The sequence below is a fragment of the Tetrao urogallus genome (genome assembly GCF_951394365.1).
Source record: "Tetrao urogallus genome assembly, chromosome: 24".
NCBI classification, from domain to species: domain Eukaryota; kingdom Metazoa; phylum Chordata; class Aves; order Galliformes; family Phasianidae; genus Tetrao; species Tetrao urogallus.
The window spans coordinates 582,031-607,239 of record NC_136837.1 but is presented as its reverse complement, the minus strand read 5'-3'; the positions used below and the strand labels follow the sequence as shown (position 1 = coordinate 607,239).

Genomic DNA, 25,209 nt, shown 5'->3' with positions numbered 1-25,209 from the left:
CTCGGCTCTGCCCGGCCCGGCCCGGTTCCACTGCCGGCCGCGGCCTCCGCTGCTCCCGTGCCAAAGGAGGGCAGCACTGCCCGCCCGGCCCGGCCCGGCTCAGCACGGCCCGCACCGCAGCACGCCGGGATCTGTAGTCCGGAGCGGGGCAGCGCTGCCTGCCGGGACTTGGAGTCCCCGCCTCGGCCGCAGCGGCGGCGTTCTGTGCGTGATTTCCTGCCGAGCGTCGGGTTTCCAGACGCTCCTTGCACCAGGGTTGTGCAGCTCCTTGCAAAGTACCGTGCGTTTCCTTACGCCAGCTCTTTGCCCCAGGATTGTGCAGCTCTTTCCATCAGGGTTGTGCAGCTCCCTGCACCAGGGTTGTGCAGCTCTTTGCACAGTACCGTGCAGCTCCCTGCACCGGGATTGCTCAGCTCCTTGCACCGCTGCTTATTGCTTACCGGGGGTCAGCTGTGAGACACAGAGGAACAGCAGAGTGTCCCTGCCTGAGGCTCGGGGCCGTTTGGGACCCTCGGGGAGGAGATGCCCCTACACTGCAGAGCTTCAGTGTGAGATGAGCTGTGCAGGTGCTTTGCAGCAGGGAGCAGGGATCTCCCGGGGCTGCCAGCACCTCCCAACCCACAGCCAGGAGTTCCCTGGGCATAGACCAGTTTGCAAGGAGCAGATTGAAGGGGAGGTGACACACTACAGCAGCTGGTCACCATCCGACCAGGACATGGGTGTTGGACCAAAGGTGATGGGACCCTTTGGTGCTGCATCCCCTGTGCATCCCTTGCATGAAGGTTCTGACCTCTCCCAGCCCACAGCACACAAAATATTGCATCCAATTCCCGCTGCACTGCTGGCATGAACCAGTTTTTTAGCTGCCCAATTGCAACCACTCGACCATCTCTAAAAGAAAAAAAGGCCCTTTGATTCACTGCAGCTCCAAATCACACCAGGGATGCTCAGGTCGTGCATTTGGTGCACTAGAGATACGTTCCTGTGGTGACGGTCCCCACGTCCCCAGCCTGGAATAGTGGTGCACAATTATTCCTTCTTTTGGGGATGAGGCAGGAGGGGCTGTGCTGCTCCCCCAGAGCTCTGTGCTGTGTTGCAGGGAGCAATGCCCGGCCCCCTCCTGCTCTGCCTGATCCCCGCATTGCTGCGCTAGGGCTGCACCAATATTTTTGCACAAGGCATGGAGGAGTTGGTGTCCTTTCTCAGGTGAGATGACAGAGCTACTGAGAGACCTGAGAAGGAGCCCCAGCCATAAAGAGCTTCTAACAAACCACACTTAGGGCTCCTGTGCTGCGGGATCTGCCCGCTCCCCAGGAGCAGAGATGGCTTTCGGGGAACCCCTCAGGGAATTCCTCTCCCCAGAGCTGTGCTTGGGGTGTAACAGCAACACCACGGGTATCTGAGGCCCCTCAAGCAGGGGCTGGATGGTGGGACCCCTTGCAGCAGGAGGGGCTGAGACACGCAAGCCGTCAGCCTGTGCTCTGCCACCACTGAACAAATTCAGCTCAGAGAGCGTTGAGGCTCTGCAGTTTATTTGCAACAGGAGACTGAGAGCACAGCCTTACACAGAAACCTCGGAGAGACAGAGAGCACGTAGAGGAATGTAAAGGCCCATAGGAAACCCACAGCAAGGCTCGCTCAGAGCAGGAGGGGGCTGCATTTTGCTGCCCCACTCTTCTACACCGACTTGGCGAAGCCGATGCGGTTGTACGCCATGTCGAAGATGGTGTAATACTCCTTGAGGAAGACGTCGCCCAGAATCCAGAGCGGCTGCCCGTTCTGAGATGGCAGGTAGGTGACTTCGATCCCAACGGTGCAGTACCCATCGTTCTGTAAGGGGAAATAATGGGGAGTCAGAGCCTGGGGAAGCACCCGGACCCCGCAGCTGTGCAGGGAGGGGAGCATCGCTGTTCACCAGGAGCTCCAGGTCTCTGCTGAACCCCTGGGACCTGGGAGGACAATACGTACATTGAGGACGTAGGCAGAGGGGGTCAGCGGGAGCTGCACCCCATTGATGATGAAGGAGATGGTAGGTAAGCTGTGGATCATACTGCAGTCAACTGCGTACTGTGGAGAGAGGGTGATGGGGAGATTATGGCTGGAGCAGCACAGGGAGCAGCACTGGCTGTGAGGCACAACACTTCCCAAGGCCCAGCTGTGCCCCTGCTTCACACACAGCACTGTGCCCTGCAGACACCATCTGAGTTTTGCAGGATTTGTCCAAACCCAGGGCTCGTGGCTCAATTACAAACCCCACCCTGACCCAAACACCTTCCTTACCCCATAGCTGGTCTCCTGGGCCCCCACAGCCTTCAGGAATCTGCTCAGGTACTGCGCAGGCACAGTGAGCAGGAACGTCCCTGTGTCCACGATGGCCTGGCAGCCCTGGCTGCACCAGCCCATCGCCGACTGTCCGATAGCAAACCTGAGTACAGAAAGGTGGTGGACGTCACTCTGAGCCCCCACCGGGCACAGAACCCACCTTGTCCAGGTCTTGGAGGCCAGAACCTGAGGCTGCACACAGCTCCGTCAGGGATGGATGCAACTCACTCATCGATCGCCACCTGCCAGTAAAGCTCCTCGGTCACCGGCGCCCACACGATGTCCCCAGTGAACAGCTGAGAGTCCACTCCTCCCAGCACGAGCTCTCCTCCATAGTTGTAGGTGGGATTGCTGCAAGAACAACGCAGTTAGAGCAGCAAGGAACCTGCGTGGGGACAGCCAGAGGGACAGAAATGCAGGTGGGCTTTACCGAGAGAAGTAGAAGCTGAAGATGGGCTGCTTGAGCTGGTGCTGCTGCAGCATGCCCTGCAGGGGGGTGGGCGTCCCTCCAACCGCGAGCGCAGGGTAAGCCATCCCCATGATCCCATCAAATTGGGCGTAGTAGAACGGCTGGGTGGGCTCATCCCGGCTTAGCCCAAACTCCTGGTTTCTGACTGAGATGGTCTGGATCTGGAGGGAGAGGGAGCGCTGTGTCAGCCTGTGCACTCGCGCAAAGAGTGCAAAGCCCAGGAAGGTAAAATCGAAGAGTGCTCAATAGAACGGTGCAAACCCAAAGATTGCAAACAGAGAGTGCAAAGCCAAAGAGTGCAAACAGAGAGTGCAAAGCCAAAGAGCACCCTACAAGGTTGTAGCTGGTGAAAACATCCCTGGACGACTGGCAAAACTATTGGCAGTCATGCAAACAAAGCAAAAAATCCAGCTGGGTAACTGAAGGGTGCTATAATCACTTTGCATAGCTTCTGCCCATCTCAGGACCTGGTTTGTGCCATGCTATCTGCATAAGAGATATGCAGATCGCTGCCCCCAGCCCGTCCCCCCGGCGGCGCACCCACCCGCAGTGTGTCGTAGCCCAGCACCACTGTCAGCGTCCCACTGCCGTAGGACAGCGTAACTTTCTGCCCGTTGTTGATGAAAGTGGAGGATGCGCTGGGTTTGAACTTGGCGTGATTTCCTGCGGGAGAGACGAAGCAACAGAGCTGCTGGGGGTGCTGTTGCTGTGGGGCTCACCGCCGCTCAGGGGACAGATGGCGAGGGGCTGCGGGGCACCCACCGCATGCCGGCGTGTTGCAGAGCGTGGAGGGCACCCACAGGTTGGAGGAGCCGGTGTCGAAGAGCACCAGGAAGTTCTGCGGGGGGGTCCCGATGCTGATCTCCCCGAAGTAGGAGGACTGCGGACAGAGGTGGGTTACGTCATGGGACGGGGCTCAGCTCCGCCTGCCGACCGTGCGCCACGTCCCGGCGCCTTGCGGCAGTGCTGGGGATCCCCTCTTACAGCGATAAGATGGGAAAGGGGCTGAGCGACCTCCTCCCAGATGAAGTGTTATTAGGCATTTCTGGTGTCCCATATAGAAAACCACAGCCTTTCAGGCAGCTGGGGGAAAGCTTTGCTAAACTCTGACCCAAGAGCTTAAAAAAAGTCTGTTCCACTCTCGGAGGCCCAGGGCAAACAGATCGCTCTGACAGCAGGAGGGGGGCAGGGGGAGCAGTGAGAGAACTCACATCCAGGTGGGAGGCCATCGGCTCGTACACAACGTTGTTCTTGCTGAAGTTATATTTCTTAACTGGATCGTGCTTAATTTTCTTCAGGTATTCCTCCAGCACTCCTGCCTCCCTCATTTTCTCCCGTATGGACTTGCCTTTCTTCAACTTGATCCTGCGCAGAGGGGGTGGAGGGGAGAAAAACAAAAAGCAAACCAAAGAAAGCAGGAAATGAGGTGATTTGGGAATTTTCAGATGTCCTCTCCTTTGGGTTTCCTTGCATCCTGCCGTGCTGCGAGCCATCTGCACAGCATCTCTGGGCTGAGGGCAAAGCCCGGGCTGCCGCTGGCATGGCTACGATGGGTTCTGGAGATGCACGTGGCCAGGTGCACCGAGAACCACATCCCCGAGCAGTGCTCAGGTGCAGCACACACATGTGATGAACGCAGCCGGCCTCTGCTCCCCGAGCTCCCCCCAGCCCTGTGCTGCTCCAGCACACCCACCTCACCAGCCCCTCTGTGAGCTGCAGGCACAGCACGGCCAGCACGAGGCACTTCATGGTGCGGCCGGTGGCCATGGTGCACCCGTCTGGAGAGCGCAGCAGCAGGCTGAGCCGCCTGGCCTGGCTGCCTTTATACTGGCACGCACTGACCGCCTTATCTGCGTGCCTCTGTTTTCCATTACCGCCGAGTGTAACCCTGGCTTGAAGGGTTTCTTTGTATTTTGGACCACGAGGAACTTGAGAAGTTTTTGTCATTAGTGGGGCACCCGGATGGGAACAGAGCACCTCGCACCTTCCACAGCCAAATCAAAGTGCGGCCACTCGATAAGGGCCGCCCTTATCACAGCGGGGAGAGGAGTTATCGCACTGCCAGCACGCTGCACGGCTATCTGGATCCTTCCAAATTGCTTCAACCTTTCCCAAAACAAAGGCTCTCACAGCTCACGGTGCAGGATGGAAACTGGCTTGCAGGAAGACCCAGCGCCGTGAGGATGTTGAGGCCTGAAGGAGAAATGGGCGCTGAGGCTGAGACTAAAAAACCCTTCCATACTTTGCTCAGTGCCATTGCTGCAGACGTGCCTGCAGCGCCTGCCCAGCAGCCATTCATAGAAGGCCTGGGGTCAGAAGGGAAGATCCCTGAGTTCCAACCCCCGGCCCACCCCACAGCACCCTGCACCCCATGGGCTCATTGCTCCCCCCAGTAGCTGCTGCCTACCCGGCACCGCTGTCACTGCACTCATCCCACACTGCAGCTTTGCACATCTTGTGCTCCCCTGGGAGTGCCAGGTAGTGTGTGTCCTTTGCTGGATACTGAGTATAATAAAGCAATTATCTTGTTTGCTAGCAGGATTGATAGAAAGATCAACTTATTAAGATTGGATAAAAGGCAAATTCTGGCTGAAAGCAAAGAACAGTTATCAAAACGTCAACATACCGCGTGTTATCTGCAGGTCCCCAGGGGACTCAGGCTTGCCAAAAGACAAAGGAATAAGATGCCCTCTACAGCACATGCAAACATGCTACTTTTGTTTCCTTTTGACCCCCCAAAAGTTAAACAGCATCTGTTTGCTAAGTCTTAGTCCAACAGGAAATGGGGAATTCCACTCTCTGCCATCAGAGATGGCGCATCCTTGTAGGGGCAGAGCTCACCTGCACTGCTGGGCATGGGCACGTGTTGGGGCTGGGCTCTGGGCACGTCCTGCTGCTCCTGTTGCACCAACAGACCGAGCAGCTCTCAGGAGAGCACTGCACCAGGCTGCAAACGGCTCTGGAGTACAGCCTCTGCATTCCCAAAGAGCAGAGGCATTCCCAAAGACATCGCAGTCACCTCTGATTTCTTGGTCTGCTCTAGGCTTTTCCTACCCGTAGCAAGAAGCACAGAGAGGTGACTGGTCCCAGTACCAGGGCAACCGGCCACCCCCTCTCCTGGACCTGTTGGACACAAGATACTGTGATATAACCTCAGCAAATGGGAGCACGGAACAAAGGGAGCGTGAGCACAGGGCTGCTCAAACAAGCACCATGCCAGCTGGAACCTCTCCCGAAGGCGCAGACCTCCACCTCCCAGACACCGAGCGGAGATCTGGGCAAAGCCCGCCTTCCACATCCCATGGGCTTGTGCTGGGAAACGTGTAGCCAGAGAGGGCAGGGATATCAGACCTATGGAATGAGGAACGATGGAGCATTTGGAGCCTGAGATGTTTGCCTAGCACCTGGCTGCTTCCAAGCATTATTTTAGCTGCACAACACCCTTGTGTGTGGTTGGATGTTGAGTTTGCTCCTGCCATAAATGGACTACCTGCAGCAAGCCTGGCTGTGTCCTCTGCTCTTACCCCCTCACTTTTATTATGTAGGTATTATGAAGAGGTAATATTTTCAGCTTCATTCGGTTACATTTGTACCAAAAAAAAAAAAAAAAGAAAAAAAAAAAAGTAACATACAGACCGTGAAATAAAAAAACCACAGACTACATATGCTTAATCTTATTTTCACTGCTTTTATTTCTTCACGGTATAGTCTGGAAAGAAACCCATCTTCAATGCAAAGATTTCTCAAGAGAAGGGGTCTGGGCTCTGCAGGGGTGGAGATGCCCCAATGCACAGAGCTGTGGCACGGCACTGAGGCTGCCTACACAGCAGTGGCAAAGCCCACGCGGTTGTTGCCCATGTCATAGATGGAGTAGTAGACCCTCAGGAAGACATCTCCAAGAATCCAGAGGGGCTGCCCAGTCTCGGAGGGCAGGTAGGTGGATTCAATCCCAACAGTGCAGTAGCCGCTGTTGCTCTGTCAAGAAGGAATAACTGTGTTGGAAAGCTCTGGCTGCACAACTCCAGCCGGCGCCCTCCAGCTGTCCCCCAGCCCAAAGTGCCCCCAGCCGCTCTCCCTCAGGTTCTCATGCTGTACCTGGAGCATGTAGGCAGAGGGAGGCAGGGGGAAGCTGTTGCCGCTGATGACAAAGGTGAGGGTGGGCATGTACTCGATGTTGCTGCAGCTTGCCACGTACTGGGGAAAGAGAAACCACCACAGGTTTGTGCCTGGTGAGTTCTGTCAGTGATCCATGAACCCAGACATGCACACTTTACGAGATCCATCATTTCCTCTGCGGGGATTAGAGCAAAGCCTCAGGGATGTGGTTTAGTGGGGCAGTGGTGGTAGGCGGGCAGCTGGACTGGATCGTCTTGGAGGATTTTTCCAACCTCAGTCATTCTCTGAAACTGGATTTCCAGTGCTCCTCCAACCCAAGTGCTTGACAGCAACTGCTCACCCACAATAGATGCATCTCCCGCCTCTTCCCCCTCATTTTCCCAGCCCACTCTCCCTACCTGGCCGTTGCTATCAGCTTGAGCTCCAATGTACTGCATCAGCTTACTGAAGACCTGGTTGGGAACGGTGAGGAGGGAGGTCCCCGTATCGACGATCCCCTGGCAGCCCTGGCTGCACCAGCCACCGTTCTGCCCACCAACGGTGAAGCTACGGGTAGAGAAAACAGGCAGCTCATGAAACTCCCTGCCGCTGCAGGAGGAACACAGGGACACGGTATGAGGAATGTTCTCTACAGTTATACATCAGCATTGTCAAGAATAGCCCTCAGAGCCCAGAAAGCCTGAGATTTGAGATCCCTGAAGCCACCAGAGGTGACAGAAAGATTCCTCCTATGGCCGCAGATCTAAGAACAACCAGAGCTGGTGTGGAGGAAGCCGGAGAAAGCGACACTTTACTCTTCGATCCCGATCTGCCAGTAGGTGGTCTGGATGACAGGAGTCCAGAAGATCTGCCCCGTGTACAGGTTGGGGTTGACGCCGCCGAGGATGAGCTCGCCACCTTGGCTGCCCTCCTGCCTGCAGGAGGAAGGCACAAGTGATAGAATCATAGAATCATGGAGTGTTGGAGTTGGAACGGACCTCTAAAGGCCATCCGGTCCCACGGCCTGCAGTGCACAGGGACACCCACAGCTCCATCAGTGCTCACAGCCCCATCCCTGCCCCTGGGGGGTCTCTGGGGATGGGACATCACCATGGGCAGCCCGTGCAGTGCCTCACCTCCCTGACTGCAGAAGACTTCATTCTTATATCCAACCTAAACCTCCCCTCTTTCAGTTTGAAACCATTTCCCCTCGTCCTATCACACAGACCCTGCTATAGAGTCTGACCTCTCCTTCTTACAGCCCCTTTAGATACTGAAGGTCACACTCATGGGTATCAGTAGAGATCAACAGCTACCAGTACCAGCCAGCATGCCAGTAAGTAGAAGGGGTTGGGCAAACAGGAGAGGAGGAAGGAAGCATCAGCTGACAGGCTCTCATGAAGGTTTAAACAAGAAAAATAACAGAATATCCTTGGGAAGCACAAAGGCAGCACAAGGTGAAAGGAAGAACAGGAGCATCCCTACCCACTCAGGTAGAAGCTGAAGATGGGGGAGTCCAGCAGGTTTTCCTGCAGCATTTTCTGCATCACAGTGGTGGCTCCACCAGCAGAGATGGCAGGGAAGGCCAACCCCAGGATGCCATCGAAGGGAGAGTACAGAAAGTTGGTGCCAGGCTCCGTCTCGCTCAGGCCGAACTCCTGGTTTGTGATGGAGATGCCCTGGATCTAGGGATGAGGAAAAGAGGCAGAGCTGCTCTGAGAGCACAGCATGGAACACTGTGACCCACAGGCACAGTAGGCCACACAGAGGGGCACCAAGCCAACACGGGGCTCCATCCTGCAGCTGTAAGTGTACATCAGAACAGGGGACTGAGTTAGAGCCAAGAACAAAGTTCCCCTGATTTGCTCCTAAGGGAACACCCCCAGCCTCCAGAAGTGATCAGCCCATGTTTTTCTAACTGCGTATCCTCGGCTCAAGGCTGCAGGGCAAAGTTGGAGCACCCCTCACTCCCCCCATCTGCAGTGTCACTCACTGTCACTGTGTCGAAGCCGAAGATGCCGGTGAGGCTGCCGGATCCGTACTGCAGGGAGAAGAACTCATTCTGAGTTGAAAATGTGGAGGACTCATTGGGGTTGAACTCGTTGTGGTTGGCTAGATTGGAAAAACAAAGCAGAAGAGTGACTGTTCCATCCAGGGGCGCTCAACCAGAGGCTAAGTGGCAAGAGAGGTTCAGGGCAAGCAACAGGGACCTGCAATCAAAGCACACACGTGGGCTGCTTTTGATAAAACAGGTGGTAATCATTGCTTGTGGTAAATACAACAGTGGCAGCCAGAAGTCCCCCTGCTGCCCAGGACCCCCCTTCCTGCCCAGGTGCTCACCGCAGGCCTGGCTCTGGCAGAGCGTGGAGGGCACCCACAGGTTGGAGGAGCCGGTGTCGAAGAGCACCAGGAAGTTCTGCGGGGGGGTCCCGATGCTGATCTCCCCATAATAGGACATCTGGAGGAAAGGGAATAATTTTTACCCCATGCAACTCCTCAGGCATGCATGCTAAATCTCAGCCCATGCAGCCACAGGACCGCAGGTTTCCTGGGGCTGCAGGGTTTGCCAGATTCCTGCTGTCCGTTTCCAACAGCGCTGTGCACTGTGCCCTGAACCCGGCATTGCTCTCTGCTGCTTCTCCCACCAGTGCAGGCACAGCACAGCAGCTGTGTTTACAAGCAGCACAGAGGCACGCGGACCCTTCCTGCAGTGCCACTGTCAGTGTATTTCCAAAACAGTGTACACAGCTGAGCAGCTCCATCAGCACTCACACAAATACCCCTCTTTTCCTGCACGACCACGAGAACAGCTCCTGAAATGAACCACTGGTTCAAGGTCTTACACTGAACTTCCCAGACTTCTCTATTCACGTCTCCTTTTCCCCCCGCTGTCCCCAAGGGATGGATACTCACATCCATGCTGTTCGCCAGGGGCTCATAGGCAGTGGCAAAGTTGCTGAAGAACTTGTAGGCAGGGTCATAGTAGCGGTGATTGGCCAGGTAGTCGTGGAGCACGCCGCTCTCCTTCATCGCCTCCCTGATGGACTTGCCCTTCTTCAGAGGAACCCTGCAGGCCATCAGCTCAGTGTGACAGGAAGCAAGTTTCCATCACACTCCCTTGTTTTTGCTCTCCGTTGGTCTTTTTTCCCTCCCTCCCTGCCCTGCTTGATGCTCACCTGCATGCAGGCCCCAGTTAAAACCCAGTGCTCCCAGTGCACATTTCACATTGCCGCCCTCCCGACTTGCCACTATCCCAGGGGCAGCCAAACCCTCCCCGCTCACCGCAGCAGCCCCTCGCAGAGGTGCAGGCACAGCACGGTGAGGATCAGCCACTTCATGGTGAGCTGCTCTCGCAGGCCGTTCCACTAGACCTCCAGAACTCTACCTGCACCCTTATATACCCCACCATGGCCCCTGTTGCCTCCACCAGTGCCATGCACGCAGCCAAGGGTTATCACTGCAGCCCAAAAATTCCCCCGCGGTGCTAAGGAATATCTTGGAAACTCTAAAGTCAAATATCAGCAGCAAACACCCATCTGTTTGGAAGCTATTCCTTGAAAGAAAAAAAAACAGCCGATAAGAGCGACCCTGTAAAACTAAGCAAAAGTCCTAAGGGTCGAGTTCGCTGCTGCCCAACTTGACTTGATAGGGTTATCAAAGACTCCCTTGAAAGAAGGGGAAAAGATTTCATTGTGTTTTCCAGGAATACGATGGAAAGAATAACACGGGTTATCAAGAGCTCTGTTATCTCCCGTTTCCATTCCAGTTCTTACCTCTTGCATTTTTGAAAGTCCCAGAATGACCCTGAGGGAAGGAAACACAAGGGCTTGGGTTGGAAAGACACCGCACGCCAAGGCACGCTCCCTTTGGAAGGTGCAGATGGCTCCATTGGCTGCTCTGAGATGCACTGCTGCTGGGAAGGGCTGTCAGGAGGGACTTTCAAAAGGCAAAGCATTAAACTGCCCCTGTGCACAGTGAGATCATAGCAGCTGGAAAAGCAGGCAGATCCACTCCATACAGAGCGATGGCAGAATCCATGGGATGGGCCAACATGGTTTGTGCCCTAAGAGATCTCATAGAAGGGCCAGTGGTTCAGAAGCTCAGCTGCCACGTTTACCTCTCCCTCCTTCAGAGGTGCAGGGGCTCAAGGAAAAGGAACACAGCCACGCAGAGCTGTTGGCACCCTTGGTTCTCTTCTCCTCAGCTGCACAATTTAGGAACACACTCCATGGCAAACATTGCGTGTTCTGCCTTACTATCAGAAGTACAAAATATCTTTCAGCTCAAATGTAATCTTATCATCGAGGTCTGGCTTCACCCCTTGGCCAGAACAAGAGGAACAGAAACAATGGGATTGACCGGGGACGCCAAGGGACAACATTTCCATATGGACTGGATTGGCTTTTTATGGAACCTACATCTCACCTTCAGAGTCCGTAAGGACGAGACAACGGACCCAGTGTCTGCTCATGGTGGAGGTGCACAATTTACTGCCACCTGCAAAAAAACCCAACTGTGCTCTAGGAAAAAGGCTGGCTGCTGGTGGCGCCATCTCCAGGGCCAGCTCAGAGGTAATTCCCCCCTCTGAACCGTGACCATGTTCAATAATTGCCACTTTGTCTCTTTCTTCTTTCCTGAAGGCTCAAGATCATCTGGATTTAAAAAACAGCAAACTCAGAGCATCTTCAAATTAGAGTTTGTAATACCTAATGCTCGTGGGTCCTTGTTTGTTTGCAGTAAGAGAAAGGAGCAGGGTAAAACTCAGAACAGCAGGTTTGGCAGCAGTAGCAGAGGTTACTTAGGAGTTATGCACAGCTGGTAAGATGTCCAAACAGCCCAAATTCAGGAGAAAGCTGAAGATCCTCAAGGTCAAAGCAGCCTGATGCAATGTGCCCAACACAAGGAGACTGCATGGGGGAAGGCAGAAAGCACTGCTCCAGTGGCGCACGAGGCCCACAGGGAAGTCCAGCTTCACACCATCCCACGCCCCTCCCCTGAGCTTTTAATTTTAGATAAAAAGCAAAGCCTACTTGGAACTGCGTCACTTCTCCTCCCCGCAACACACAAAGGAAGACACAAGCCCTGTATCGTCACCATATTCCATTTATTCAGTATACACTCGTAGTGCACGTTAACAAGACACGAGCTCCTCAGTCACACAGCACTATTGTTCTTCACCTGCGAGGTTACATCTGGGTGAAACACAGAGGCTGACTGACACCACGAGGCAGCCTGCAGAAGCGCGATGCAGGGAGGGCTGCCCCCTGGGCACGGCAGCCCCATCCCCAGCGGCCGCGGCCCCGAAGCACCGCCGCTTTTCTGCCGTGTCAGAAATGCTCAGAGGCAGCAGGACGAGTCGCAGAGAGGGGAAGCGCAGAGGAGAGCTCGAGAGAACGCAGATGCACCTGGGCCTCCCGACTTCATAATCACATCCAGCGATGGAAGAAAAACAAATGAGTTCCTTCTTGAGAATTTGCTTTTCTCTACGCCTCGGCCTGTGGCTGCCAACTTCAAAGCTCTCCAGACTTCCCCTAATGTATTCACCTTTGGTCCTGTTTGGGAACGGGAACCTAAACCTGTTCTGCTGCCTGAGCACGGCGCTTCAGGAGGAGCCAGGCTGCGGGGGAAGTCAAGCTTCAGCCCCCCAAGCTGAGTTTGGGCCTCAGGGTTGGAACCTGATGACCCACGGGGTCCCTTCCAGCCCAAGCCATTTTACGATTCTATATGAGGCAATGCATTCATTAACAACCGCTCGTTAATGACGCTTCACAGTCGAGATACAACCCGAGAAGGTTGTAAGCAGCTAAGCAGCACAACACGGAGGGACAGAAGAACAACTTTGAGAGCAAACAGCTGAGAACATACAGAAGTGGTGCTGAGCCCTGACAGAGCTCCCACTCGTATCTCAAGAGCATCGCACCAACGCTTTGGTGCCTCTTCCCCCATTTTGCCACAGTGACACTGAGGCACAGAGAAAGGACACCCAGCGCCCGTAGGCACGGAGCAGAACCAGAGCTGGGAACACTGCTGGGATGGGGCTCTGGGGCTTGGAGGGATGCAACCAGAAACACGGACAGCAGGAGCTGAAGCTGGGTTTGGGCTTCCTCACAGCAACCAGCATGGCTTGGGTAAGAAAAACAACACATAGTGCTTCGGTAACATCTGGGACATTCAAAGCTCTTTGCAAAAATATTGATCTTTTAATCCTCAGCCTCTCCTTTGCCACACTCTCTCTGTAAGGCAAAAACAGCTCACAAATAACCAAGCGCCTTCCCTAGGGGGAAAAGCAGGCACGTTAAATGGGTTAGAATTAAAAAAAAAAAAAGATAAACCTTCCCATGATAAAAGACAGCTGAGAGCCACAAGAAGCTGTTCCTACCAACTGAGTCTGGGGAGAGGGATGGGCAGAAGATCTGGGGTACGCAGTCCCCAGGGAAGAAATATCAGGGGAGAAATCTGCACGGTTCACTCAAAACTCAAATGGGAACCACTCAGCCCTGGGTGAATCCCTCAATCTCTAAACCACAGAAGTGTTTATGGACGCAAGCACAGATTCTAGGCATGCTGCCCTGGGCCGTCCTTGCAGCACGGCTGGACCACGGGATGCTCATCAGCTGCCCCGGATGAAGTTTCCCATCCAGCAGGCACTCACACACCAATCAGTGTGCACTCATTGAGAAAGCCCAGCAAACTTGCATATAAGGCTCAAAGCAAGATCTGCCAGACCCACCTCTGCAAAGTGCTGCACAGGTACAACATAATTCATACAGGTGATTTTTAACCGAAAGAAACGAGTGAGAAGGAAGGAGCCCGCAGGGTTCTGAGGAGGGCTCTGTGCCGCCCACCACGCACATCCCAGGACGGAAGGAACGAGACAGAACCAACCCGCACCTCAACCTCCCGCTGGTTTCTCCTCCTGCAGCTACTGCAGCTCTGACCACTAGAGGAAGCTGCGACACTGGAGAGCCGGTGGAAACGTTGGGGCGAGAGCAGCCCAGACAGGGACATTGCCGGAGCCGTGTTCAAACTGCTCGGGTCTGTTCCTGCACTTTGCAAAACAGGGGGTTCAGAAGGTAAGAGAGAGTCCCGGTTATTTAAAGAGGACGTTGTGAAGTTTCTCACAAAAGCAAGAAAAACAGAGAAAATCATTTGTGAGCCTGCAGCTCCCAGCTCCTGGTCAGGGCTGCATGCTGAGGGGCACAGAGCAGCAAGGCTGGATGCTCTCAGAGCAGCAAGTGCAGCAGCAGACATCAGCTCTTCCTTAAAAACGAGACAAGGGAGTTATTTTTCTCCTTTGGACAGGCACAGCAATGCAGGGAATGCTGTAATGCAGCCCCTGTGTGCGTGCCCTCCTCACCTCTCCTGCTTTTGATATCCCAGCGAGGTTTGGGGGCTCCAAAGTTGCTGGGGGAGGAAAGGAAGGCCCAGAGCAGCCATGAGCCGTATTTTGGAGCACACGTGTCTCAGAGCCCAGCAGCACACCCCTTATTGCACCAATCCACAGCCCTGGCCCTGTCATCTTGCTCCACAGAAGTCTAAAATGTTCATCCTTTGTCACTTGTCTGGTAGGAGCACTTGGCATAGCATTTCTCACTGGGCTGTGATGCTGCAAATGCAGGTTCCTACTGGAACCCGGCTCCTCCTGGTGCTGCTGGAGCCACGGCAGGGGATGAACTTACAGAGCAAGAGCTCTGTACTTACACAGTTTTGTTAAAGCTTTATACAGTTCACTTTTTTTTTTTTTTAATGTATACATAAACAATTTCTTCTCTCGCTTCTCCAAATGAAAGTTAGAGAGAGATTTTAGGGGGATGCCCATTTTCCTTCAAAGAAAGTCATTTGGCATAATACAAAAACATATCCCTTGGGTTTCCTTTCTGTTACAAATCACGTAAAAGTTAGCACAGAGAAAAGAATGGACAAGAAGAACTTCCCCAAAAAGGGAACAGTCACTGAATTTAAGCATATGGGGCACTTTGGATTCATAGTGCAACAAACAGCAAGTTGAGGATCTGCAGACACAGGTATGGCTCTGTGCACACTTCTGTTGCTTTTCCAGCTGTGTGGCACTGCCCTTCCTCCCAAAAGTGCCACCTTTCAGTACAACATCAGGGCAGCACTTAGAAAAACATCACAACTATGGAAATGGGGTCTGTGCAGCTCCAAAGCAGGCGATGACTGCGTGCTGTCCTCCTTCACAGCAGCTGCTCACCAACCTCCACGCTGGAAGGAGGAGGGCACAGCCGAGATGGGCAGTGGGACAACCTGCTGGGTGCTGGGCCTCTCCGCTCACATCCCAGGGAGAAGAACAGAAAGCAGAAAGGTGGGACTCCAAAGCGACTCCGGAGCACTTCTGTCTCCCAGATACGGCCCAAGGAGGCAAAAAGTAATGCGGGTGAAGCTGCAGCATGTCACCACGCAGAGGGGTGTGGAGGCATGCCCTGCACCAGCAGAGAGCCGACACAGGGCCTCACGTGGAGGCCTGACAGCTCAGCTTCAGCGTCAACAGAAAACTCCACATCAAAGGCCACACATTTACGGAAATTTAGCCCTTCCCAAGTCTGTAGCTGTAGGAAACAAATGACACATTCGCTCTAAACAGGATCAAATATTTCTCATGGACCTGGCCAGGAACGTGGGTGCAGGCAACCACTTTGATAGCGCTCCAAGCCCGGCCACCTCACACCCACCCACCCTCTCTGCAACAGCGAATCCCAGTTAAAAAACACTGAATCACAGCTGCTCTTTTCACTGACGGCAGCCCTACAACGCCAGCAGCTCTGCTCAGACAGAGGGCACATGAGCACACGTGTCGCGCTGGCACCACTTTTGGCCATCTCCACCGGGATGCAAAAAGAACATTTAATAAATAAATCAGTAAACAAATCAACAGTGTTTCTGAACAGCCCCCTCCCAGAAATCAAAACTGGGTACAGTACAATTGAAGGCTTCTATACCCAACCTACAGACCCTCACACTTGCAGTCTGCCCCTCCTCTTTATAAGCAAAGTATCTTCGGGATATGAGGTTTCTGTGATCACAGTGTTTGTGTCCATGGCTGTCTGTCCTCTTCTATTAGTTTCTAGAGCTGCCCAATCTAAATCGAATCTAAGAAAGGGACAGAAGTATGGGAAGCTTCTACGAGCTTCAAAAAAATAGTGCAGAAGAAGAAAGGAGCAAATTGAGGAGGGAAAGACTGCAGCATGAGCTCCCATGTCATGAGGGACCAGAGAAATCACAAGGCAAAAACTGACTCTGGGCAGTGAGATGCAGTCAGGTCTCCCCAGAGAAGATCCCAGGCTGCTGGCACTGCTCACGGAGCGGCAGGAATCCAGGAGGGCCAGCCCTGTTGGAGGTGGTATCCATGCAGTGCCAGTGCTACCGTGGGCACCCTCTGTCCCCCTTGCCAGAAAGACAGTGGAACTTCCAGACGGCGTCTTTAAACACCCCATAAGGCTTTATAAAACAAACTGCACAGGAGATGGAGAGGGGAAGACAGACAGATAGAGCAGCATGAACACCAGCTGTAGGAGCCATCCCATAACACCAGGCAATGGGGCAAACGGGGAAGCAGAAGGCAATGGTGGATCGAAGCCACACCGGGCAACACGCTGAAGGGTGGGTACCAAAGCACAGCGCAGTGCTCGCACCGGGTGCCCTTACAGAGGCAGGTCGGTGCTGTTGTGTCGAGTTTTCCGTGAGGTCCCATCGTCCCTGGGCCGGGCCCGCTGCAGATTGGACATGGCTGCTGTCTTTTTGAGGTCAATCACCGCGTAGGAATCCGTCCGGGGCGCTTCGTGGGAGGCGGCCGGGCGGGCGCGGGAGGCCGGGGCGTTGGGCCGGCCCTTGTGAGGCTCAGCCTCCAGCTCCACCTGGATGTAGTTGAGCTGCCGCGGCTGCTCCAGCCGGGGCCGGGGGAAGTCAAAGCTGAAGACGCTGGGCACGCAGCCGCGCTGGGGTTTGGGCAGGAAGGCGCCGCGCCGCAGGCTGCTGCCCCCGTGCAGCGCGGTGCTCTCTGAGTTCACGTAGTTCTGCAGCGGATCCTCTTCTCCAGCCTCAGGACAGCCGTCGGGAGAAGGCGTCAGGGCGTCCCCAGCGTCCTCCTCGCCCCGGCGGAGCGGCTGGCACTCCCACACCGGGGGCAGCGCCGGCAAGTTCTCGTAGTGCAGCAGTGCAGCCCTCCGATGGGAGCAGCCGGACGAGCCCTTGTCCTCGTGGGGGACCTTCACGCGCCCGGCCCGGCAGAGGGACGAGGTGCCGGGGGGCAGCAAGCCATTGAGATTCTCGTAGACGCACTGGGGCGCAGGGCACTCATCCTCGCGCTCGTTGTTGTTGCTGGGAGCACAGAAGTGCGTCCTGCACTCCCGGTGGTGCCGACTGATGCGCCTGTAGTTGGGCGCGGGACCCAACACAAACTTCACCTCCCCGGGCTGCAGGAAGACCTGGGGATTGCGGTCTTCGAGGGAGCAGCTGCGTTTCCTATGGGGGAAAGGAGGGTGGACTTCAGGCAAGGAGTGCATACAATGTTGGCCCCTCAGCTCCTGATCACCACTGGCTGTGTTCACGTAGGTGTGGGACTGCAAGGAGAGAAGCAGAGGGACAGTGAAAGGAGAAGCAGGAGCAAAGCAGCTGTCAGCAGCTGAGAAACCAACAGGAAAGACTGATGAAGCCGGAGATGAAAGAGTGTCAGAAGTTGAAAAGGTTTTGGGAAGCAAAACTCAAAAGACGTTTCTGGATTTGTGGGCTGATGGAGGAGGAAGAAAAAAAAAGGAGTCCAACTGCAGAAGGAACGGATAATCTATCTCACGTTTGATGCATATGGCACAGAACAAAAACCAAAGCCACCTGCAAAGTATTTTCTTGAGCTCCTTATACTTGATGCATTGCAGCGCTCACACCCGCACAGGCCTGCCTGACATTGGGTGAGATAAGATGGATTATGTCAGGAAAACCTCAATTCTACAACTGAGAACAAAGAGCTGAACATCAAAAATAAAAATAAAAGGAGTCTGAATTTGGCTACGCATCTGCAGATCAGATTAGGGGATGCAATAGCAGCTGATAAGGCAATATGACAGACTTGCAGCTAAGTGCCACTGTCAAAGAAATTCAAGAGAATGCTACAGGATCACAGCATCACAGGATGGTTGGTTAGAAGGGTCCCTGAAGACCCCCTGCTGTAGGCTGGGTGCCCCCATCAATCAGGATGCTCAGGGTCCCACCCAGCCTGGCCCTGCCCGCCTCCATGGAGGGGGCACCCACAGCCCTCTGGGCAGCAGTGCCACTGCTTCAGCGTTCTGTGAGCAAAGAATTTCCCCCAGCAGCTAATTTGTATTTCACCTCTTCCAGTTTAAAACTATTCTCCTTTGTCCTGTCACTGTCTGCCACATAGAAGGTCAGTCCCCCTACTGTTCATAATCTCCTCTCAAGTATTGGAAGGCCCAAAACCTTCTCTTCTCCAGGCTGAACAAGCTCAGCTCCGTCAACCTTTCTTCACAGCAGAGGTGCTCCAGACCCTGAGCATCTCCACGGCCCTCCCCCAGCAGCCCCATGTCTTTCTTGTGCCAGGAACCCCAGGCCTGGACTCAGTACTCCAGATGGAGCCTCACGAGGGCAAAGCAGAGGGGGAAAACCCCTTCCTCTCCCTGCTGCCACCCCTCTGTTTGATGCAGCCCAAGAGCAGCTGGCCTTCAGGCAGCAAGTGCACACTGCTGGCTCGTGTGCAGCTTTTTGTCCATCAGGACCTTCAGGTTCTTCTCCACAGGGCTGCTCTCAAGGCATTCTTCTCCCAGGCTGTACTCATATCTGGGACTGCCCCAACCCAGGTGCAACACCTTGCACTCAGCCTTGTTAGACTTCATTAGGTTCATGCAGGCCCACTTCTAAAGCTTGTCCAGGTCCCTCCTCATGGCCCCCTTCCCCCTGTCACATTAACTGCACCAGCCAGGGATCAAGGAAACCAAATCACTCCACCTAAATAGAGTGCCCATTTTAGGGAAGCATCAGAACTGAAATCCCCAAGACCAAAATGAAGCAAAGAGAAGAGTGGCAAAGGTACAAGGATCGCCTGAGCTTTGCTGGAGTAAGAGAAACCTGGAATTGCACGGAGCTGCTAGCAAATCAAACTTGTTCATTGCTTGGAAACAGGAGAATTGAGGACATTTGTGTTTACCTGATCGTCAGGACCAATGAGGGCATGAGTGGAGTCTTCACCCACAGAGGAATGCCTCAGGCTGCTCATGGAGGGGTGGCGGGCTGCCAAGTATGACAGGCTTTCTCCAGGGAAACTGTGGAATCCATTGGCAAATCCTGGGACACTGTACCCCAGACCTGGGGGAGAATTACAACACAGCATTGGTCCGGTGCAAAAAACAGCAGACTGCATTTCCACAGTGAGCTGGTCCCCAAACTGCACCCTGCAAGTCAGAATCAGCTTGTCTGGAGAAGATTCCTATCACAAAGTGCCTCATATAAATACAAGGGCTAGGCCCTCCTGTTTACATTTATTTGACTCCTAATGGAGGCAGGAATTGAGCAAACCTGAATTCTTCCAGACGTGGTTTCCTTTGGGAACCACCTGACCCCTGTAGGTGCCGCTTTAAAAGGCCTTTTGGCAGAGCTCCAGCTGAACAGGGCTGAAGGGTGACAACCCAGTTGACTACTGAAGGGCTTTTTTGTTGCTGTTGCCTTGGAAACAAAATACCACACTGCAGACAAGTGGGGCCTTAAAATAAACACGGGGCTCACGCAGGCATAAAGGCACAGGTCAGCAGCAAGGCAGCATTCGGGAAATATCCGTGGCCTGCAAAGGGCAGTTTTACACGAGCAGCAGCAGGCATTGCCACATGGGCTGAGGGAAACTTACTGGTGGGGGCCTGGGGGGTGCAGGAGTGCTCCCTCTCTGTAGGGTGACTGTTCCTGGTGATGACAACAGGCTCCTCCACAATGTTGATGCTGTTACACTGCATCAGGTCCTGGAGCAGATTGAAGATCTCCTCCGCTCTGGAACATTTGAAGGCAAAAATCCCTGCAGGGTAACGAGGAGGAGGATCAGAAAAGCAAGAAAGCAATTCTGGCTTTAACAAGGAGATATGTAATTCTGGGCTGTAAATGAACTGGCAGTTTTGATTTCTTTTATTGTGTTTAACATAATCAACCCCTGAAACTCACAGCCACATGAGAACAACTAACATCTGAGTGGATTATTGCATCAACATCACCACGCAGTGCCAAGACTGCCATCTGGCCCAGCAGTGCACCGCTGTAAAAACAGAGCACCCCAATTATCTTCTGACACTCAGCGCCGGACGAGCAGAGGTGTGAAAGACACAAGCGAACCGGTTTTGTTTCGCCTCTAATCTTCTATTTCAGCTCCCCTGGCACAGCACCCAGCTCTCACTGCCAGGGGAAAGGCTTTCCAGGGACTGGTGGGAGCTGAACTGGGCCCCGTGGGGTTTCTAGGCAAGGAGGAACAGGAGTGTCCTACTTCAGAAATGCATCGAGTTGAGCAGCGTCTCTCCAAGCAAGCAGCCCAAACCAGAGCTGGTATGTGCAGAGCTGAGCAATCCCACACTGCAGCACACACACACACACACACATACACGTGCACAGAAGCCATAGCAACGAGGATGGCATGGCAACAACAGTTGCTACTCCAAAAAATAACATTCAAAACATTCCGACCAAAACACAGCTAGATCTGCCTCGTCTAAGACAGCATCAGGAAGGAATCCTCCAAATGAAATTAACTGAGAAGAAAAAAATCCCACAAGGAAGGGAGAAAACCCCTCACAGCAGTGTCACCCCTCTGGCTTCTGTCTGCGTTATGACTGGCCAGCACGTGCCTGCAAAACGTGTTTAACACACGAGGAGCAAACAGCTCTGCTTTATCCATCACCCCTGCCTTGGCCTAAATAAAAAGCAAAACGCATTCACAGCAGAATTCTAATCCCTAACCCTGCATAAGGCAAAGCAGACAATCTATTTTCACTGCTGAAACACAATTCCAGAAGAGGAAAAGCCCAGATATTAAGAAGGATCATGCGGCACTACAGAGCAGCCCTTCACACAGACACAGTCGTGAAGAGTCCCTGTGGATGAGGAGGAGTCTGCAAACACATCAACAGAATGAGGTAACAAACTCCTCCTGCTCCTGGGATGCACACACCAAGAAAGTGCTCAGCTAAAAGAGAGGCAGACTGGGAGGGGAGCTAACAGGCACCGTAGTAAAACCATTCCCAGTGCTGCTGACGACTTGGCACAGACCCCTGGGTGACTCACTTCCCTCTTCTGTGCACAGCATCCCCGTGCATAAAAATCAGTACAACACAAAACTCTTTTTCCTTTGCATTACAAAGTGCTGCCAGGCACAGAATAGAACGCGTGAAGCAGAAATAACACCAACCAGGCAGAGAGAATGCGCTGCAAAAACAAATCATGTTTAAGCCACTGCTGCTACTGATGTACGTTTGAAAGCTCTGAGGAATAACCAAATCTGAAGAGGGGTCTGGGAAAAGGCGCAGCTGATGTCCTTTCATTCATTCCCAGAGTTAAGGGAGGCTGAACAAAGCTCTAGTCCTGCAGAAGGCGCTTCCTAGCCGCCCATGAAACACAGCTGTGGGCTGCTCAGCGCCTGCTACCAACCCTGGAGCTGGGCCGTAAGCAGCACTCTGACATTAAATATGTTCCATCTGTTGGAAACTTCAGCTCAAGCATGGCTCATCAATTAACCTCCCAAGTGCCCAGGCACTAGCAAAATGAGACCGCTAGGCTCTGAGCCACAACAGCACTCTCATTAGCGTTTTAATTGAGATTATCAACTGCATGTGCATGCACACGGTGTTCAGGGGGCACCGGAGGCTGCATGAACAACCATTGGTTCATCAGATGCAGAAATGTGGGAAGCCACAAGCAGCAGCTCACTTCTGGGAGCAGAACCCCCAGGAAGCAGCCAGCACTCACCCTGCCCCGTGTGGCAGCGACGGCCGCTCTCGAAGGAGAAGAGGTTGGAGTCGTAGCCGTAGCGGCGCAGGCAGAGGTAGGGCCACCTGACTGCATCTCTCTTGTGAGTGTGCAAGATGAGCTCTGTCTGTGTCAGCTCCATCAGCCCAGCTCCCAGCTCGTTTCCTTCATCGTCCACGTTCGTTACCTGCAGAAGCCACACGGCTCGCACCAGGAAGCTCGGTGCGTTTGGGAAAGGGGAAAAAAAAGCCCTCCCACAAAGATCTGGTAATTCCCATGGATTTCCCCTTCATTTCCTGAGATGCCTTTTTCTCAGCTGAGAATTCACTGCTGGCAGAAAGCGCAGAGCCGGCAGGCCTGGAGGCTTCGTGCTCAGCAGTTCAGCTGATGTGTCTCAGCACAGACACTGGAACACAGCCCTGAGCAATAAAAGGTTTCTCTCCAGTTCTCCATTTCCTTGCTCAGGCTGAATCTCAGCATAGAGGAAATTTCTACTGCAAATACAGAAATATCTGCAGCAGAGGGTACTTAATTAAAAACAAAACAAACAACCAAAAAAACCAGCAACATATTTGCAAATCTTATCAAGTGAAAGACTTATCTGCAAGAGCAGCTCTTCTTTGCTTTCATGCCTAGAGCCCAACCCGCACTGGGCTTTGCTAGCAGTGAATGTTGCCACAGATTCTATAACGGGGATAAAGTCCAATACTGACCTTAAATTTGGTGGGGTGGTTGTCTGGGATGTTGTCTCCACACAGACAACTGCAGCAGCTCCCCATGACGCCAGCAGGAGAGGTAATCCCTGGGGAAAGGACACAGAACAGAGAGCAATCAAATTTTCAGACCAGCTCCTCCCAGTCCCTGCCAGCGTGCAGCATTTACAGCCCATACCCTCCTGGGTGCCCTGCATGCAGCTCAGCATGTTTGGAACTCAGACGTTTTTGGCCTCACAATGCCTTCCCCAGTGAATGGACTCTGTGCAATATAAGCCTAATTAAAAACAACAGCTTTCTTACCATTAGGCAACTGGTTGTTTGGGTTTTCTGATGGTGAGAAAATCCCACTGCCACTGCCCCTCTGTCTCCTCTGGGACTTCACGGTGACCAGGTGTCAGAGCCACCGAGAGCACGAGGGAAACGGCCCCATCTTCCACCTGGCCAGAAAGTTACAGTTCAAGAGGTAAGAAAACAAAGAAGAATAAACACTTGGGGAAGGGATGGCGCTAGGAATGTCTCCTCACACGTCACGGGAAGGAAGAAGGCACACTTTGTGCTCCTCAATGAATATAGATCATAATTCCCCTCCTAAAATGCACAGCACACTTCAAGCAGACATCAGGGGTTCAGACACACGCTTTGTAAGGCCTCTGCAAATCGTCCCTCTTTGCCATTTGTTCCCATTTTCTAGCAAATGTACAGCACTGAGATGAAAGAGCAGACACTGGAGATAGAAGCACGTGCATCCCAAAGGGCAGAGACCAGCAAGTGCTTTTAAAGACATAGCTCTGGAAAAAAACACATCTACAAAGCCTAAAACTAAGAGATGTTGATTTCTCAGCTTTGGGATCATATCCAGGAGTGGATGGAAGGGCAAAGAGCAGTGAAGACTCAGGACATGTGACATCTGCTGCTCAGGGATGGGAAGGTGTCTTCATTTGATGGAAGGTCCTTGAGAGTCACAGCCCTATCAGCAACTGAACACAACCACCGATCTGTTTCAGACTTTGAAAACTAACAGATGCCAAGTAACACAAAAATTCAGCCACCTGCTTACAGTCAGTGAGTGCGAGCACCGAGCACGCAGGAGTTACACACCCAGTAGTGAGAAATCAGGGCGACTCTGAATCAATCCCAACAGACCCACTCCCACTCCGGAGCACTGGGTTCAGCAGCAGGTGAACACGGGAAGACGTCACGCTTTGGCAAGAACAGCTGACAGCCTCTGCATCCAAGGCCTGACAGGTACCCAGCCTGGCACCACAGCAGCACATACAACAAAAAGGCTGTTGGAAATCTCCTGCTCTGCCATGCCGGAATTCACCTCACCAGTCCCTCTGAGTCAAACAGTGACTCCTGGGGCCACATCCCTGCGCAGCTGCAGAGGCTCCCCTGTTTGGTTCTCGCATCAAGCCACAACCTACCGACCTTCCCTGCAGCTCCACGTCACCCTGCCTGAGCTCCGGCCCTTCAACACCTCTCTGCTGCATCCACATCTCGCAAAGTCCTCTAGTGGGGGAAGGCTTGGCGTGGGGCAGGCTGGAGCTGTCAGCTGCTGTCACCCAGCACATCTCCGCCGCTCTGCATCCCGGCACTGCATGGTTTTATTCCTCACTGACCTTCAGCACCAATCGCCGATCTGCTGCCGACTCCTCAGGCCGGTTTCTGGGGGCTGCCATCCCATCAGTTCCCTCACGGAAACAAAAACCCCACAGAAAACACGTTATCCTTGCCCTTGTTCTTCTTCATTCCCCTCTCTCTCCAGTGCTCCCTCTGCCCTGCGAGGGCTCTGGGATGGAGAGCCATCACCTATCCTGAAATCTCACTGCAGCCAGCATGAAGGCGAGGAGAAAAAGCAGAGGGAGAACCTTGAAGGGGGGCTGTGGGGACACCAGGCTCAGCCCCCCGCTCAAGCCCCGTAGGGCCCCACAGAAACACAGCGAGCACCGGAACCCGGCATGGGGATGGGGGGAACGGAAGGGGGGGGGGCAACGGGGCAGAGGGGAAACGGAGGACAAAGTGGGAACTCGGGGAGGGCTAAGGGGTCGGGGGAGGGGTGCAGCGGGGGGCACGAAGCGGTTATTGAGGGGGGACACAAAGGGGTTTAATGGAGCGGGAGGACACGGGGACCTGCGGGTGGGGCGAGGGGACGCCGCGGGAGAGGAGGGGACGCAGCACGGCGAGCAGCGGCATCGGAGCGGAGCGCTGCGCTGCGGGACGAGGCCCGGCCGTGGGTCGGTACCTGAGGCGCTGCCCGGCTCCGCCGTCCGGGAGCTGAGGCCCGGGCCCAGAGCTACGCGCCGGACCCGGGCCCGGCCCCTGCCCGGCCCGCGGGCTCCGAGCTCCGGGTCGGGGACCGGGACCCGCCAGCGCCGCGTCCCCCAGCCCGGGCCGGGGCCCGCCGGGAGCAGCGAGTCCGCCGGCCGCCGCCTAGAGCGTCGCGCTGGGAGGACCCCGGGCGGGCGGGCACGCGGCCGCCAGGGGGCGCGAGAGGTTCGCGGCGCCAAGACTGTGTGGGCGGGGCTGAAGGGAGGGGCGGGGTCACGTGAAGGGCGGGGTCACGTGGAGAGGCGGGGCCGAGAGAGCCGGGGTACGGTGGGGAGCGGGGGGCGCTATGGAAGGGGTCAGCAGCAAAAAAGGGTTCGG

General features: G+C 54.3%; 3 protein-coding genes across 3 annotated transcripts; all 3 read right to left on the bottom strand.

The window, feature by feature from the left end:
- Nucleotides 1-1,677: 1,677 nt before the first annotated feature.
- LOC306955117 (pepsin B-like) lies at nucleotides 1,678-4,558 on the bottom strand (the record flags this gene model as incomplete). The annotated part of the gene is made up of 9 exons (XM_079546354.1): nucleotides 1,678-1,830; nucleotides 1,969-2,067; nucleotides 2,281-2,425; nucleotides 2,551-2,673; nucleotides 2,753-2,952; nucleotides 3,336-3,454; nucleotides 3,554-3,671; nucleotides 4,003-4,156; nucleotides 4,485-4,558. 9 exons carry the CDS (start codon nucleotides 4,556-4,558, stop codon nucleotides 1,678-1,680), a joined length of 1,185 nt encoding a protein of 394 aa, XP_079402480.1.
- A 2,052-nt stretch (nucleotides 4,559-6,610) lies between these two features.
- On the bottom strand, nucleotides 6,611-10,224 carry PGC (progastricsin; the record flags this gene model as incomplete). Its single annotated transcript, XM_079546270.1, has 9 exons — nucleotides 6,611-6,766; nucleotides 6,887-6,985; nucleotides 7,306-7,453; nucleotides 7,702-7,821; nucleotides 8,372-8,571; nucleotides 8,880-8,998; nucleotides 9,227-9,344; nucleotides 9,800-9,953; nucleotides 10,169-10,224. The coding sequence occupies 9 exons, from the start codon at nucleotides 10,222-10,224 to the stop codon at nucleotides 6,611-6,613; spliced, it is 1,170 nt and encodes a 389-aa protein (XP_079402396.1).
- A 6,321-nt stretch (nucleotides 10,225-16,545) lies between these two features.
- FRS3 (fibroblast growth factor receptor substrate 3) lies at nucleotides 16,546-22,626 on the bottom strand (the record flags this gene model as incomplete). The annotated part of the gene is made up of 5 exons (XM_079546484.1): nucleotides 16,546-17,463; nucleotides 19,059-19,216; nucleotides 19,752-19,913; nucleotides 21,848-22,034; nucleotides 22,561-22,626. 5 exons carry the CDS (start codon nucleotides 22,624-22,626, stop codon nucleotides 16,546-16,548), a joined length of 1,491 nt encoding a protein of 496 aa, XP_079402610.1.
- Nucleotides 22,627-25,209: the final 2,583 nt, after the last annotated feature.